Raw genomic sequence first — 16491 nt, 5'->3', positions numbered from 1 at the left:
AGGTTTTACATTCCCTTCATTTTGATGTGTTGGCAGACTGTGAACTATTGTTGTTTGACCACACAAATTGACCTTAAATACCGGTTTATCTGTATTATGAAACAATCTCAACTCCTTACAATGATTTGCGTAAATAATAAGCATGTTAACAATTTTCTCTCAGTTCTATCATGAAGCAATTTATGGATTTCATGTGATGTACTTTTTTTTACCAGGTGAACCTTATTCCATCTCCTCAAGGATTTGTGATTCTCATTATCACCTTCGGCCACAATGATGTGCGAGTGCGATTTCATCTCGATAGAAGAACACAGCAAGTGAATACAGTGGTAGGGGGTTTCCACACACAGATTGATGATGTCATTACTAGAACCGATAGCCATGGCAATACTATCACCATCAATCATCCGTCACCAGATCACTATGAGGTTGAGTGTTCGACTGGTTTGACACTGATGGTGATGGTCTTAGATGGCACACTTGGTGCAGAGATCAAGTTATCTCGAGAGGCTTGCTGTTTGGGTGGACCATCATGGGGAGGACTTGCTGGATTGTGCCATTGTAGTCACAGAATTATAAAACCCACATATTTCTTTAATGAAACAGACAGTAACTCAGACATCACAAAAAAAACTTTGGAATGGGTGACAACAGATGACGTGTCCTCAGGCAATGATTCATTTGAGTATGTGCTACCGGGGGGCTTTGCTGGATTTTCAATCAAGCTGAACAACTCATTAGCATACGTTGATTCAGTTGCAGCTTTCGTCAGCAATGCAATCACGATATCAATAAATGTGAAGTTCTGTGGCCCTACTTGTGGAGGTGTCATCTTCGCATATGCTGGAGCATCCACCTTCCTCTTATCTGTGGAGACCTTTGTGACCATCCATGTTGATGACATCCTGTACTCAACTGATCTACAACCTGTCATTGGGAACTGGACTCAAGTCAGTTTGCTATATGATAGGTCAAACCTTGTTCTTCAAGTATACCTCCATGACTTCTCAGGCTATGCAGCATGGCGAAGCATTCACCTTGATACAGATGTCTTTGAACCCCTTGGCAGTCTTGCTCTAGGAAACTGGTTTCCAGGATCTTCATACCGAAATCTAGGCATCTTTCAAGGAGAGATTGATGAGTTTACTGTCTGGGACAGGTATTGTACTTTTGTTTTTAATTTGTAATGTTCAAGGAAAGGTTTAACCGTAAAAAGTTGAATTGCTATCATAACCTTGAAAGTTTATGGATCTAGTTCATAAAACTTAGACATAAAAGTAATCAAGTATCATTGAACATCCTTGGTGAATTATCATATGACCAATGTCAAACGTCAATGTTTGGGGTATTGTTAATTTGAAATCATAACGTTGAAAGTTTATGCATCTAGTTCATGAAACAATGACGAAAGGATAATCAGGTATCACTTGTTGTTTTGCATGAATCTTGCGTCACATGATCAAGGTCTTAGGTCATTTAGGGTAAATGAATATAGTGTTTTATTATCTTTGTGAATGGTGTTTTTTTTTCTTAAATAATCATTCAATATTCATTTTCAAATTCAGCACTGCTGCTATATTGGATTGCGTAATGCAGGCGAGACTGCCGGAGTCGTTCCGCTTGTTTTCAATAGATATCTGTAGATATATATGTTTAAAGGAATTTGAGGTATACATGTATTTCTATGCCTCCGCCCTTCATAGGTGTCCATCCCATTTCCATTCTCACTTTTTTAACGAAAGTTTGAGATATCAACTTCAAGCTCGCTTCAAGTATGTTCATCCATTCTGATTGAAAAATAACTGATTAGTTTTGTGGGTCATTAAAAGTAAAAAGTCCAATGTCATAGTTATTTGTAAATTTATTGTTTACGTGACAACTTACAACCCTGGTCAAATATGGTTCTGTAAGTGAGGATGAACTGATTAGATTTTGGGGTCACATTGTCAGAAGACACCATGGTAGTAATTTGACAATTCAAGAAGTAATATGTAGTACATTCTTTTTGTGGTAATGACAGAGGCATAAATTCTTACTGCATATTATTGTGAATCCAATGGATTGAACAATGTGCATCGACTTACAGAACTATTCTGCAGAGCTGTATATTATCTTATATTGCTAGCTTGCTTATAAATGAATGAATATTTTACCAATACTAAAATCCTTTGTATATTGTCCATATGCTTTATTTTATGCCTAGGTTTTTAGATGAAGCTGAACTACGAGCCCTTCTGAGAGCAAGTCCTCTGTCTTGCACCCCAGACTTGGTAGCTCAATGGAGATTCGATTCTTTGAATGGTATGTTGAATTTCAAACTACTGACCATGAAATTTCTGTCTTATATGGGGGCATTGTGGCTCATTGGATTAGTCTCAGATCTTGGGTTTAAATACCAGCCATGATGTACTTTGTAATACCTATGGTGTAACTTGTAGCACCCATCAATTACATTGTGCTGCAATCAACCCAGGTGAGGTGTTCCTGGCAGTTTTCAATTCCTTGAGATTCTTGTTTGCTTAAAACGCCGCCACGCCATAGTCAAGGTCATAATATGTCCTTTGAAGCACATAAAGATATTATATCGTATTGTGATGTGTTGTACAAGAATGATATGCATTGTTATTGTTTTGTTTTAGAAATGGGCATTTATCAGAGTTACTGCATTTAATTTTTTTTTATGAGAAATTAAACATTGGATTAGAATGTATGTTGATTGTAAGTTCTTATAATTGGCATTTTGATTGTGTTAATAGATCACAGGTTATCAGTAAGGAAAAATATCTGTAAAGCAGCAATTGAACCTTGATTGTGGATCTATCAGCACAAATCTGTTACTGACAAAGTCATTCAAGATCCTCGCATTTTTTAATTCTACATTTTCACTAGGTGACATGATATTGGACTCAGTGTCTGATGTACCAATGCACCTGTCATCCCCTGGCTACCAATCTCCTGAACTTGTGACCTCTGACCTGGAATTGGATGTCCCAGGATCAGGCATACCTCCAGGAGAAGATTCTGCGTCAAACCTTCAAGGGACAGTAGTCACCGATGGCAATGGATTTGATGTCATTGATCCATGTGGGCAGGAAACCTCTGTAGGATCTTGGATTGAGGTGTTCTGCTCTGATATCGTCTATTCAGGACCTCTTGGACAGTAAGATTTTTTTTGTGTGTTTTGTTTTAATTCAAGACATCTTTTCAGTTAAAATTTTCAATGCAAATCAAGTAATGACCATTTATGGTTTGAAGCTTTAGAATTCCTGTAGTTTGCTGTTATTTCTTTTTTTCTTCATATTGGTGATAAAATATAATGTTTGTTCCTATTAACCACTAATAGTGTATCATTTTGATTATCAATCATTAAGCACATTTTTTTTGTTCCTTTTCAGGGAGTGCCAGCTTGGACAGTCTGCCTCATTAGATGTCTATGCAGAATGTATGAAGGCTCTTGAGAATACAAACAGCACTGAAGCATCCCTACCAATCATCATCAGATATGCAGACTTCTGTCAGGCTACACTGTTATTATCTTTCTGGCCAGCTCAGAAACTCTGCAACAGGTTTGGAGATGCTCCGTTCCCATTGTGGATCGGGGATGACTGCGACATCCAGTGTGTCTATGGTAGCAAGGATCCCAATGACCATAACATCTGCCTCTGTGATGCGGGCCACTGGAATGTCTCCTGTGATGAGGTGTGTCCCGGTGGATCCATCAATCCATGCAATGGTATAGGTGTGTGCAACAGGCTGACAGGACGTTGTGACTGTCCAGTGAACTGGCAAGGGGCTCCAGATTGTTCTGTCTGTACTCCAGGATGGACTGGGCTTGGATGTGCTCTGTCTAAGATGCCCATCGGTCATGGAGAAAGGATATCATCCATTGGTCTTTCTTTCATCACAACATACAATGGATTTACCTTCCAGTTTACCCACATCGGAGAGTATCAGCTTTTGGTAATAGGGCATCATCAATTTGGTCTTCAAGCCAAATTTGTTAATTGCTTTACAAAAAAATCGTGCATGCAACACCTCGGCTTTTACTTTGGTGACAACGTCAATGGTTATGGTTCTGTAACAATTAGTGCTGGGGAGCATCCAAACAACTTCATGTCTGTTAGAATAAATGGAAGATCATATGATATGCATACCGATGTGACCTTTGGGACCGCTGGGTATGTCTTTAGGAGACTATCCTTGACTGAAATCTTGTGCACCGGTCCAGATGGTTTGAGGTTAACTGTGAGGTCATCTGGTTTGTACATCACTCTTCAAACAGTGCTTCCTGAAATCCTGTGTGCGGTATCACAGGGTCTTCTAGCAGGTGGTTGCTGTAACTCAAGCTCCAACTCCACATCACCCTTTACCATCCCTATGCATCCTCTGAAATGTCCTGGCATCAGTAGTTGGGAAATAAACCCAGCACCTCTTGATAATTCTGACTATACCTATATCACTGATGATTCCATACCTGCATGTCAAGATGGACAGGGAACAAGGTCATCCAATGTCAATGACCTCCTACATGCCTGGTTAATCAACAACTGTGAGTCTGTCATCAGTTACAGTTCTTTGCTGATACAGCATCAACAGCAAATCAATTTCAATCTTCAGCTCAACCCTTCTGTCCTCTTCGTCAAGGAACTTGTTTCCATTGCCCCTGTCAAATATGATGTCACTTTTGAGCTGTTTGTGAAACTTCTTGACCCTTATGGTGTAATCTTGTCATTCTCACACTCCTCGACATTTTCCTTGTATGTCAATGGCACTCTTCATATCAACCTTGGGGGTATTGTTTACACAACTTCACTGAGGCTACAACTTCAAGCATGGTATAAGATTGTGGTAGTGTTCACTGCTTCAAGCAACAACCATATCAACATCTATCTCGTGACTTCTACTCAAGATGTTTTCAGAGAAACGATTAAGCTTCTTCATCACCCTGATTTCTTCAAGCAGGCTGGATACCTTGCACTTGGTTCTTGGCTTCCGAGCTCTAATGATGTAGGTGTTTCTTCTCTACCAGGTCTAAGGGGACATATTGATGATCTACGGATATGGAATAGGTATATTATTATGAACATGGTTTCATAGAATTGATTATCTGTAACCAAACCTTACAGAGTTTGACCTGATGAATCAAACAGTTTTGATGAATCACATTCGTAAGACATTACTCTCACAGTTCTGTTGCCTGTTTCTTAACAGTAAAATTCACATGATCTTTTCATTTCCATGTGAGATAAATCATGCTTCATAATACTTCATCAAATACAATTTTATACCCTGTGTGTTTTCTCTCTTTGTTGATATCCACTTGCGGACAGACTTTTCCCTCTACAACTATGTTGTTGACCATTAACATGTGATGGATAGACACAATTGCATACCAAATTGTATGTATTTGACTTGTAATATAGAATGATAAAATAAGTGTAATACATGATAGAATGACACATGATTTTCCCAAATAATATGTCACTGAGCATTGACTTTATACAGAGTATTAGTAACTTGTGTAAAGGCTACATGTAGCTTCATAAACCTTATTACTTCTCATTGCTCATTTTATTTCTTTCCATTTGTAGAGCTTTCACTCCTGGAGATGTGGCTACACTTTGGACTACCATAATTCCAGATGATGCTGAGTTCCTGACAGCATTCTGGCCTTTAGATGAAGGACAGGGAGATGTTGCTGTGGACATTGTTCGAGGCATTCGTCTGAATATGCCAGATGAACCATGGTCACCATCTGTGTGGGTCACTTCGGATATCATCAATCCCATCCAGTCTGTTCCATTACCAGATGGTCATTTGAATGTCAGTATTAATGTTTGCTCAAGACTTTTCTTAACTGATCCCTTGCATGGTGCATGTCAGCCATTCCTTGGCCCAACCACAGCCTCGTACCATGATCTCTGTCTTCAAGCCGCCGATGATGCTGGAGAAGAAGGAGCATATAATGTTGCATTTGCCTATGCTGATATCTGCCAAACGATTTTGAACCTGACCAGTTGGCCTGCCCAGCCACTCTGCAAAGAAGTTCCACACCTCAGAGCTGGTAGCCAATGCAAGGGTGATTGTGTTAATGGAGTAGAAGTCTCAGATGTTTGCTATTGCCATGAGGGTTTCTTTGGAAACCATTGTGAATTAGTTTGCCCCGGTGGCTTTGTAAAACCTTGTAGTAATCATGGAGTGTGTGATCTTCAAGGACAGTGCAGATGTGAACCAAACTGGCAAGGTTCTGTAGATTGTAGTACGTGTTCCAGCAATTGGGAAGGCATAGATTGTACACTAGTACATTCATCTGTCCTGGTTGCTGCACCAGGTGGTCATCAAATCAATTACAATGCTTTGATAAGTGTCCATACCCAATATATAACATTTGATGGTCTGACTTTCTACTTTGGAGCAGTTGGAGAATTCTACCTTGTAAGAACTCAGAGTTTCCAGCTGCAAATACGCCAAGTCCCATGCTTCACTGAAGGCACATGTGTTGCAGCATTCGCAGTCCTCTCCTATAAAGACCAAATTGTGTTCCATGCTCCTTACAATATTGGAGACGTGCCAATTCTCTGGCTCAACCAAAGAATTATTCACATAAGCCAAATTGAGACCGTGATAACCCAGCACTGGTTGCTACATAAGTTGCTACAAGGAAAATACAAACTAACATTCATTGCAGAAGGCTACTCTGTTGATATTCAAGTCATTAGAAGACATCTCCAACTGAGTATTTCATTACCACAACAAACCTGTCATGATTCTGCAGGATTACTTGGGAACTGTAACGGTGATGTCAGTGATGATTTTCTTGGACCTTTGAATACCACCACTCAACAGGACATTAATGAAGAGATAGCCGACGTTTGGCGTGTACCAATCAATGAAAGCTACTTTGTACACTCTTATGGCCCATACATTGAAATGCCTATACCATCGGGAGCTATCTACAGCCTTCGAGTTGATGACACCGGTGCCGTTACAACTCCAACAAATTTCACCAATAGAAATGCCACCTCGATTGAATCAGTAACAATCAATTTCAGGATCAAGGTTCTCTCTGATGAAGGAGTTATAATTTCATTGAACTTTGGAAGAACAGTTACAATGTACCTTGTGGGTTCACATCTAAGAATATATGACAGCTTGCTCCACTATGATACAGCTATCGTACTTGCTGAGAATTTATGGATCCAAATCTATTTTGTCATCACAGCAAATGGGACCCTTAGGTTATATGTCTTTACAGATACAGGTATCAGCAATTCATACACAACAAATATTGCATCCTTCCCTTCATTCATGGATGATTTCTACATATCCATTGGTCAGCACATCATACAGCCAACTGAGAATAATATTCTGTTGCTTTCTTCATTTGTGGGGGATATTGATGACTTACGTTTGTGGTCCAGACCATTTCACCCAGCTCTCATTGACCAAGGAAGAACGGTGAACTTATTTGCAAGTGTTGACCAAGAATTCCTTATTGGACTCTACCGATTTGATGACAGTTCTTCTAGTCACATGGATGATGTTCAGAGAATCAATCTACTTAGTCCTCATGATCCCTGGCCAAGTCCTTGGACCATACCTTCTGATGCCAATATTGACATCTCGATAGCGGATCCATTCGCAAGGACATTCAACGATAAAAATCTGGCCGCAGACGCAGTGGACATATGTTCTTTCCTTGACCCTAATAGCAATGTCAGTACATGGGATCTGTGTTTAAACTCGACAGAAGCCTTTCAAGGCTTTTTTTATCTATCATGCCTAAGGACGGTCTCAACCTCCAGGTCTACAGATGCTGCATTTGCACTGATGTCTTCTGTGTTAGAGTATTGCGCAACTTTAAATGGAGAAAATGTCAGCTATGATGGATTATGTTTGATGTTAAGAAACCAAACACTGCCCAACTGGTTGTTAGACCTTTGTGATGCATCATGTATATACGGAACACCTGATGCTGATGGAAAGTGTTCTTGTCACCATGGCTTTTGGGGAGTCAGCTGTTCCTTTGATTGCCCAGGTGGTCACTCTCATCCCTGCAATGACAATGGACAGTGTTTACGTGAAGGAATGTGTGAGTGTTTACCCAATTGGTCTGGTGATGAATGCAATCAATGCAACTATGGATGGTCTGGTGAGGATTGCTCTCTAGGAATCGCTCGTATTGGAAATAGTCTTGAAGTCAACACACAGAATGCATATTTCAGCATGCATGGCAGGATTGTAACCTTTGATGGAGCTTCAATCTTTCTTCGTAAAGGCTACACTTACGACATCCTCTCTGGTATCCATTTGGATCATCAGTTCAAATTGAAACTGAGGCTGTCAGATTGTGTGAATGCTCATGGCTTCACATTATGCTATGATGCCATTTCTGTCAGCTATCACTTCCACACAATTACTTTGAATGTCAACACCAATGTTCGTTTCGGAGTCAATGTCTGGATCAATCATCACCTGATTGCATTAGACCATATTACACAAATCACTGAGAACTTCATCATCACAAGACTTAATGTCATTCAGTATGAGATCAGCCTATCATCAACAATTCGCATCATTGTGACTGTTCATGAGAAAGAGCTAGAGATACAAGTCATTGCACCAACAGAATACTGCATGATAGAAGGATTATCGGGACTTCTTTCTTCCTGCAACACCCCTGGTGAACTTTCAGATTCATCATGTACTCTTTCCAGGAATGGCAGTACATCAAGCAACCAAAGTAGTAGTAACTGCTCTTTTAATGGCACACAGAGCAGCATTGATAACTATACATCTAGATTCATTGCACAAGAGATATACAATTCCGAATATGAGTCTCACCTAAACCTGCTACCAACTCAGGGTGCTGGCTACTTTCTCTTCTTCAAGGACAGTATTGTTGTTTCTGGAGAGATGTGGAATTTCCCAACAGAGCTTTTTACTCTTGAAATGTATGTTCTACCGCTTAGTGTTGATGGGGTTCTGCTGTCATATGGGACCAATCAAGGGATATTTGCTTTGCTTCTGTCCAACACCAGTCTCCAGGTATCTTATGGAACCACTTTGTATGACCTTGACCTTTATGTTGAGCTAGATGTGTGGCAACAGATCACTCTTGTATGGCATCAAAGTACCTTGATCCTGGAAATATATCTCTTTGATCTGCAAGGTTCAATTAGAGTTAATGCTATACAGTTCCAATCAGCCATTTTCCATCTTGGAGGACATCTTGCATTAGGGCAATGGTATGCCCCTGTACCGTTGGATGCTCCAGCTCTACAAGCAGTTCCATTTGAAGGTGGCTTGGATGAAATCAGACTATGGACAAGGAGGACCAATCCATCCGTGGTTAGATCAAGTTGGAAGTTCAATGGTGATATGAATACACCAGACCTTACAAACCTGTGGAAGATGAATTCTGGAGTTGGGGATACTATTATAGATGTAATTGGAGACTACAACCTCAAACCTGTGGACACTCATCCTGCATCGTGGCAGATATCAGGAGATATCTACACCAGTAGAAGTATTTCACCCTTTACCTTCCCTGTCTTCCGCACAGCCAATCTATCAGACCTGGCTCATAGGCTTTGTCATCAAATATTTCTGCAAGGTCAGTTGTTTGAAACTTGTCAAGAACTTGATGACATTTTCTTCTCAAAATATCATACACAATGCTTATATGACATTTCTTTCCAATCTGATGTCAATGCCGCTATCCAGGCCACAATTTCCTTTGCAGATATATGTTTCCATGAACTGACTTTGACAAGTTGGCCAGCACAATACCTTTGTAATACCTTCCAAGATAGAGATTTCCCATACTGGATTGGAAGCGAGTGCGACATCCCATGCTTGTTTGGAAAACGGAATGATACAAACAGTGAAATCTGCGAATGTGAAGTTGGCTACTGGAAAGAAGACTGCAGTAGTCCCTGTCCTGGTGGAACCATCAACCCGTGCTCTGGACATGGATTGTGTGATAAACAATCAGGTCATTGCTCCTGTGATATTCACTGGTTGGGAAAAGTGAGTGACATGGAATATTATCCTTGCAATGAATGCTCTGAGGGATGGATTGGCACTGATTGTTCTTCAACTACTATTTACCACAACTTGACTGATACCAGAAATGAAGCAGTTGCCATCTTTTCGAGTGGTGCACATGTCACAATGTTGGATGGAGCAAGCTTACGGTTTGATATCCCTGGATTATTCAGTCTACTTTCTACAGCACGTTGCAGGATCAGTATATTTGTGAAACCATGTAATGGTAGGACAGCCTGCCGTGAACTTGCAGAAGTATACATCTCCAGTGGGGAACAGCAGTTGTCTGTAAGAACTCATGGCAGTTCACTCCTTGTAGCACTGTACTTTCAAGACGTCTGGACAGAAATGAGTGTTGGATCTCGGCAGACCATGAGATACGGGATTGGAGTTGACTTCAAGGACAGTGGATTCATTTCTATCACTGTGATTGATGGCCTCACCATTGATGTAACCCTATATGCAAATATGATGTCAGTAGTGTTATACGTTCCTGAGAACATTGAGACAAGACCTGATTCTCTTCTAGGATCCTGGGATTTTAACTGGCTCAATGATATCAATGTGGGCTATCCCTCTGCCGGAAATGATCTTGATTGGCTTCCTATCAATTCCACATATTTTCGGGAATCAGTTTATTCTCAGGAATACATTAACAGCTTCATTGCCAAGTTCCACAGGATCGCCGTTGATGAGGTGAATTTCCAGCATCCCATGGCAGAAGCATTCATGAGTAGCAGTTTCATGCTACGCTTCCAAAATGGAATGTTAACCTTCATCGATCTTCCTTTGCTGGTTCTCAATCAGTTCAGTCTTCAGTTCTGGATCCGTGTTCATGACACAACCAGAGCACATCAAACGGTACTCACATGGCACTCAAGGAGTCTGGTTGTTCATCTTGAAGAAACAGACATAGTTGTAACTATTAACAATCATGTCATCCGTACTACTCTATCTCTTTCAAGTGATGTATGGTTCCACCTGGTAGTAACATGGAGAAACTATGATGGAAGATTGATTTTGTATTTGTACAACTCCAATATTGATCTAACTTCTACTTTTCTTGTGTTTGGTGTCTCAACTGCACAACATCTTGAACTGCCTCAAACTTTATCAATTGGGCAATCCTCTAATGACCAAGGCACTTCACTTGATGGAGACATTGATCAAATCATCCTTCAAAACAAACATATCAGTAATGCCATTGCCAAGAAAATGAGGGATATCTTCACAGATGAGCTTTCAGAGGACATAGTGTTGGCAATTCCTCTTCAGGAAGGGATCGGTAATGAAACTATATCGAGAGGTCAGAATGGTTCTCAATTTGTTGGGCATCTTGAAGGATTCACTGTACCAGAATGGATGCCATCAGATGCACCCTTTTCTATATTACCCAACTATGCACCAGACTTCATACCTGAGGAATTAGAAAAAGAGTCATTCCAAATCTGTGAGATGATGTTCTTTGAGGGTCCACTCTACAGCAATTGCCGTGACCTTGAAAGCACCCATCATTTCTACTATGAGTCCTGTCTCGAAGACATTGCAGCAACGGGTAATCTCGAAGCTGGCAACATATCAGCAAATATGTTTGCTGTTCTCTGCAAAGAAGCTTTGAACATCCCAGAGGTTCAGCTGTGTGGGTTTTACAATTACTGTCGTTACGAATCCACAAGCCTTTCATGGTGGTGGTGCATGTTTCTGCTCATCATCTTAATCCTCATCGGTGTTTGTTTCTACTGGAAGTTTCGACCAAATCATCGTGGAGGTCGATCAGATGGTAGAGTGATGAGCGTCAGAGAGACGGACACGGGTCAAGGCCCATATCAAGGTGCATCCAGTTTATCAGGTTTTGTGTTTGGTGAACAAGCCGATGATCCGAGAAACTTCAGGGACCTTCTAGTAAAAAATACAGAAGCTGAGTATGGTATAGAGATGAGTGCTATTAATACGGACGAAGACAGAGACCCTGATCAAGGTATATCCGACTTATCAGATTTTGTCTTTGCTGGACCATCTTATGCTGATAGTCAACACACTGATGAACCTGAAGATGCTTTCCTTCATTAAATGAATGATTTGTGTAAATGACTTGTTTTGAATTCATAAACACCATATCCATGTATTCATGTTAGCTACATTAATCATGCAGTTTTTTCTCTCATTCATTTATCCCCAGTTTTTCATCATGTCACTTGTATGCAATCATAAAATTAGTTTCATATTTGTTTGCAATCTATGAAAACCATCTTTTGTATATTAAAAATGATACAATCTATTGTATTAATTTTCATTTTTATAAGATACCTTTGTATCTGTCCTTGATTTTCTAACATTGAATGTGAAATTTGTATTCCTTGATATGTGTTTTGGTTTCCTAATCCTTGAAAACTTATATGGTGGAGTTTTTTTCAGTTACATATATAACCAGGTTTTGTCATATTTTACAAATGTGTTTATTTGATTTTGTGGGGGTTTGGAGCTGTTTGTTTCTACAATTGAACATGTATGAATAACTAAGATTGGTATGATTTCAATTGTATTTTGTTTTCATTGTTCATTAGATACTTTTTATATAACATACAATTTGAATAACTTTTCAGAAAGCTTGAGCAGATTGGATATTTCTATGTTATTTTCTTGAAATGTTCTTTTAGAAATGAAATTAGTGCAAATCCACTTGACATTTACAGAGGTGAGATCTTACATCCAGATGCGGCGGATTGTCAGGCTCATACATTGAAAGTGGAGAGGTACCTATTGTTTGGCAGACAAAAGGTGCCCCTCCACTTTCTTTGTCCAATCCTGACGTTCCGCTACATTTACCTCTGTGTACGTATGGTAGGAGAATTAACAAAGAAAAATATTTTTAGAATTGTGAATCTAAACAAGACTTGATTAGCTCTTAAGTAATTTACATTTATTTTCAGATGCCTTTATCAATTCATTGGTATGGATTTAGTGTGAACAAACTTTTTTTTTGAAGTTTACAATTCCTTCTTAAACTTTCCCTTAATCATTTTGATGTAAAATAAAAAGCCTCTTATTTGGTGATTTCTGAGTATAACAAGTTGAGCGATTCTCACTGATCTGCATTGTATAGCTTCAGTGATATTCAGAATCATTGAACAAAATCATAGCAGTCATGGTATATCACTTTTTTAACAAATTGATGTGAATACATCTGTGACAACACACTTATATTATTTCGTTAGCTGTTTGGGAGTTTTAAAGTGTGATATTTGTAATATTTTACATGCATGGGTTAATTAATGGCATGCCCTTTGGTAGCATGCTCGTTACTAAAAATGTGATCACCACGTGCTCATGAAAAGACTACGCTTGAAAGCATAAGGTGTTTGCCCACAATGTGGAACACAACTGTTATTAAATAGGAACATTTTACAAATGTGAATCACGTTTCAACATAGTCCACAGTATGAAGTTATGTTCACACTGTAAAATATCAGCACTCTAACAGTGAATCATTTTCTCATATTCCACACTGTGAACATGCTTTGTGACCCTGTTCTTTTTAGCAGGAATATCACACCACACAGACATCACCTAGCTGGAGTGAACTTATGGCTGTTGTATACGTCAACAGCTATTGGGCCTGTTTCACAAAGAGTTGCAATCAAGCACAACTGTAAATATCAAACGCAGCATGATTCTTCAACCAATGAAACATGTGTAGTAGGGACTTGCGCTTGATTTCTTGATTTGCTTTCAAAGGCAAGCCTTTCTGAAACAGGCACCTGGAGGCCCAAGGTCTTGAGGCATTCAGGATATAGAACACTGGTATGGTATCCCAGTATGGGGCATTATGTCATTATGTACTGGTCAGTACCATGTGATGGCTTGACCGTCTTGTATGTGCAATGTCTAAGGATTGAGATGAAGATATGCTACTGGCCCATATACTGAAGTCCAGTCTAACTTAGGCCATGGTCTAACTCTTTGTAAAATTATTGGAAGCCAAAAATATCAAAAATTATGTCTACATCCTATATTTTGTATGCTTACTGTGCTTTTTCTCCATGCTTTAGTTGTGAATAAGTTGCGTTAACTATTTTTTAAAGACAATTATGAGAAAAATGAGTTGGTAAATTCAATGTGTATTGTGAAAGATTTCTGTCACATTTAGCTATCCATAGCCAGAACTTTAGAACAGAGTTTAACATAACCCAGAGTTCAGAATACTGGCCATAGATCCCCTTTTTAGAAACCAGTGGCCTGTTTCATAAAAGTTTCATGATTCCAGCTTGAGGCCATTTCTATGGAAAGCCAAGCTTGACAAAACACATATTGGACAAAATGCAGTGCATTCAATTTGCATGTAAAAGGCATGTTCACAGCAATTATTGTCCAACTTGGCTTTCCATAGAGATGGTTTTGAGCTTGAGTTCTGACGTTTTCATGAGACAGGCCCCAGTCATCAAAATTAATCCTCTATCCCAGGCCTAAGTTTAAAAAAAAAAGGTATGAACTTCATTGACTTAAAATATATCCACATCAGCAGTAGATATTCATCAGTCAAATTCTGGATTTAGTCTAGATGAAAATCCTAAAGATTCCTTTTTAAATCTTGTACTATTTGGATTCATGTCATAGATTTTCATTCAAATCCAGATTTCCATCTAGTCATTATTCGCAGCAGAGATCTGGATATATTTTCAACCCTTCAAGTGAAGATTCATGAATTCCTGTGTTGCCTACATTAAACTTATTCATGAACCTATCAATCACATTAAACGGAATTGCAAGCAAACCAGCATCTCCTGTATGAGAATACCTAGAAAAGAAACTCTTTTGGTTTTGATAGACTTCCAGATTTTGTATAACTACTTGAAATTATTAGATAACAATATCACTTACATTTTGCTGCATTTATTTTATTTGGATGTGCCTAGCTGTAATCACAGACGAATAATCTGTCATGTAATTTTGTGACGATTTTTTACATTTTGTGTGTGTGTGTGTTTGTTGAGTGGATGTATTACTCAGAGTCATATATACATAGTCCATAGCGTTCCTTTAAAGTTAGAAGTTGAAAAAAATGAGGTGTAAAACTCTCGTGTAATTTGCACCTCTCAATATGTATTACTTTTCATGTTCATGGTTTTCATTTATTTTGTATGTTTGAGTCATCTTTTCACGGATTGATTGCCATGTGCCAGTTGGGTTAGAAGCAATCTCAATGAATATAAGGTATAGTCAACTCTTCAGCCGATACCTAAGGCCTATAATATGATTTAAAACAAAAAAAAAGAACTCGGCTCGGTGTTCGGGCTCGGTTCAGCAGCCTTTTCATGCTCTCAACACCAACACTGAACACTGTAATTGAAATCACCCTTTAGAAAATATATATATATACAATGCGTTTCAGGAAAAAAAAGTTAATCCAAATCTAGAGGGTGGATCTTATTTAATATTTTTTATTAATATTCTGCATGGATATAAATGGGAAACTCATCAGCTTTCCATCGATACCATATTTGTGCCATCAATGACGGAATTAATTGATGTTGAAGACAAGTGCAGATACCACTTTTTCCAAGTTTTGGTAAAGTGGGTATAATGTTCACCTGACAGAATACTGTAATATGTTTTCCAAAGTAATTTTTGGAATGAAGTGTTACTTCAGGCATTTCACTGAAATGATTAGTGAAAGGTTAATGTCATATCATGGGCCTAGTCATATTCAGGCCACACCTTCAACATGTCTTCCTCTCCTTTGAAAACAAAGCCGGAAGCGTGGAAGGATATCTTGGACATCTCGTCTCGCCATGGCATTGCTGGGTCGGTGCGCAAAGCATCCACCTCATGTCGAATTCGGCCCTGCAATTCATGAAGATCTTGGGGAGGAGTTGGAGAAAGCTTTTTGTAAGTGTCCCCAAAGGAAATAATCACAAGGTGTGCGGTTAGGCGATCTTAGTGGCCGTTCAATGCCATGGTTGAGGGCAACAACTCAATGTCCAAAGCGTTCTCTGAATCTATCACGAATGATATTGGAACGATGGGCAGGAACGCCATCCTGAATCCACCAAAGATGCCTGCACACTCCTCACAAGTGTCTCTCAAAAGGTTGGTCCAACTGTGGGACGATCGCCTCGTTTATGATGTGCAAGTACATTTACCTATTTACAATCCTTTAGAAGAAAAAGGGTCCAATCAAAATATTTTTGCCAACTCAGGCATCGATGAAAGTATTTACATCAGCCTTTGCCTTTTCATCAAGTTTTCAAAACTTAGAAAACGTGGTCTCTGCACCTTTTGTCTTCAATATCAATTGATTTGGTCATGCGTAACGCAAATGGCACAAATCGGTCAATGGAAAGCTGATGAGTTTTTCTTTCATATTCATGAACAATGTCACAAAATTAAATATGATTCAATTATCAGCCCTTTAGATTTTGATTACCTTTTTTTCTTAAACGC

The 16491-nt window shown here is 39.2% G+C and overlaps 1 protein-coding gene across 1 annotated transcript in view; it reads left to right on the top strand.

Annotated features, from left to right (window-relative positions):
* LOC121431712 overlaps positions 1-16201 on the top strand; it is a 171096-nt gene extending 154895 nt beyond the window's left edge. Inside the window, exons 105-109 of the mRNA XM_041629374.1 lie at positions 216-1159; positions 2204-2301; positions 2890-3160; positions 3396-5069; positions 5592-16201. Coding sequence (XP_041485308.1) covers positions 216-1159; positions 2204-2301; positions 2890-3160; positions 3396-5069; positions 5592-12120 — 9516 coding nt within the window. The 3' untranslated portion in view covers positions 12121-16201. The remainder of the gene's footprint in view (positions 1-215; positions 1160-2203; positions 2302-2889; positions 3161-3395; positions 5070-5591) is intronic.
* Positions 16202-16491: the final 290 nt, after the last annotated feature.

The sequence above is a fragment of the Lytechinus variegatus genome, chromosome 1 (genome assembly GCF_018143015.1).
Source record: "Lytechinus variegatus isolate NC3 chromosome 1, Lvar_3.0, whole genome shotgun sequence".
Lineage (NCBI taxonomy): Eukaryota > Metazoa > Echinodermata > Echinoidea > Temnopleuroida > Toxopneustidae > Lytechinus > Lytechinus variegatus.
Note: the sequence above shows the minus strand (reverse complement) of the source record. Positions and strands in the feature narration are given on the sequence as shown.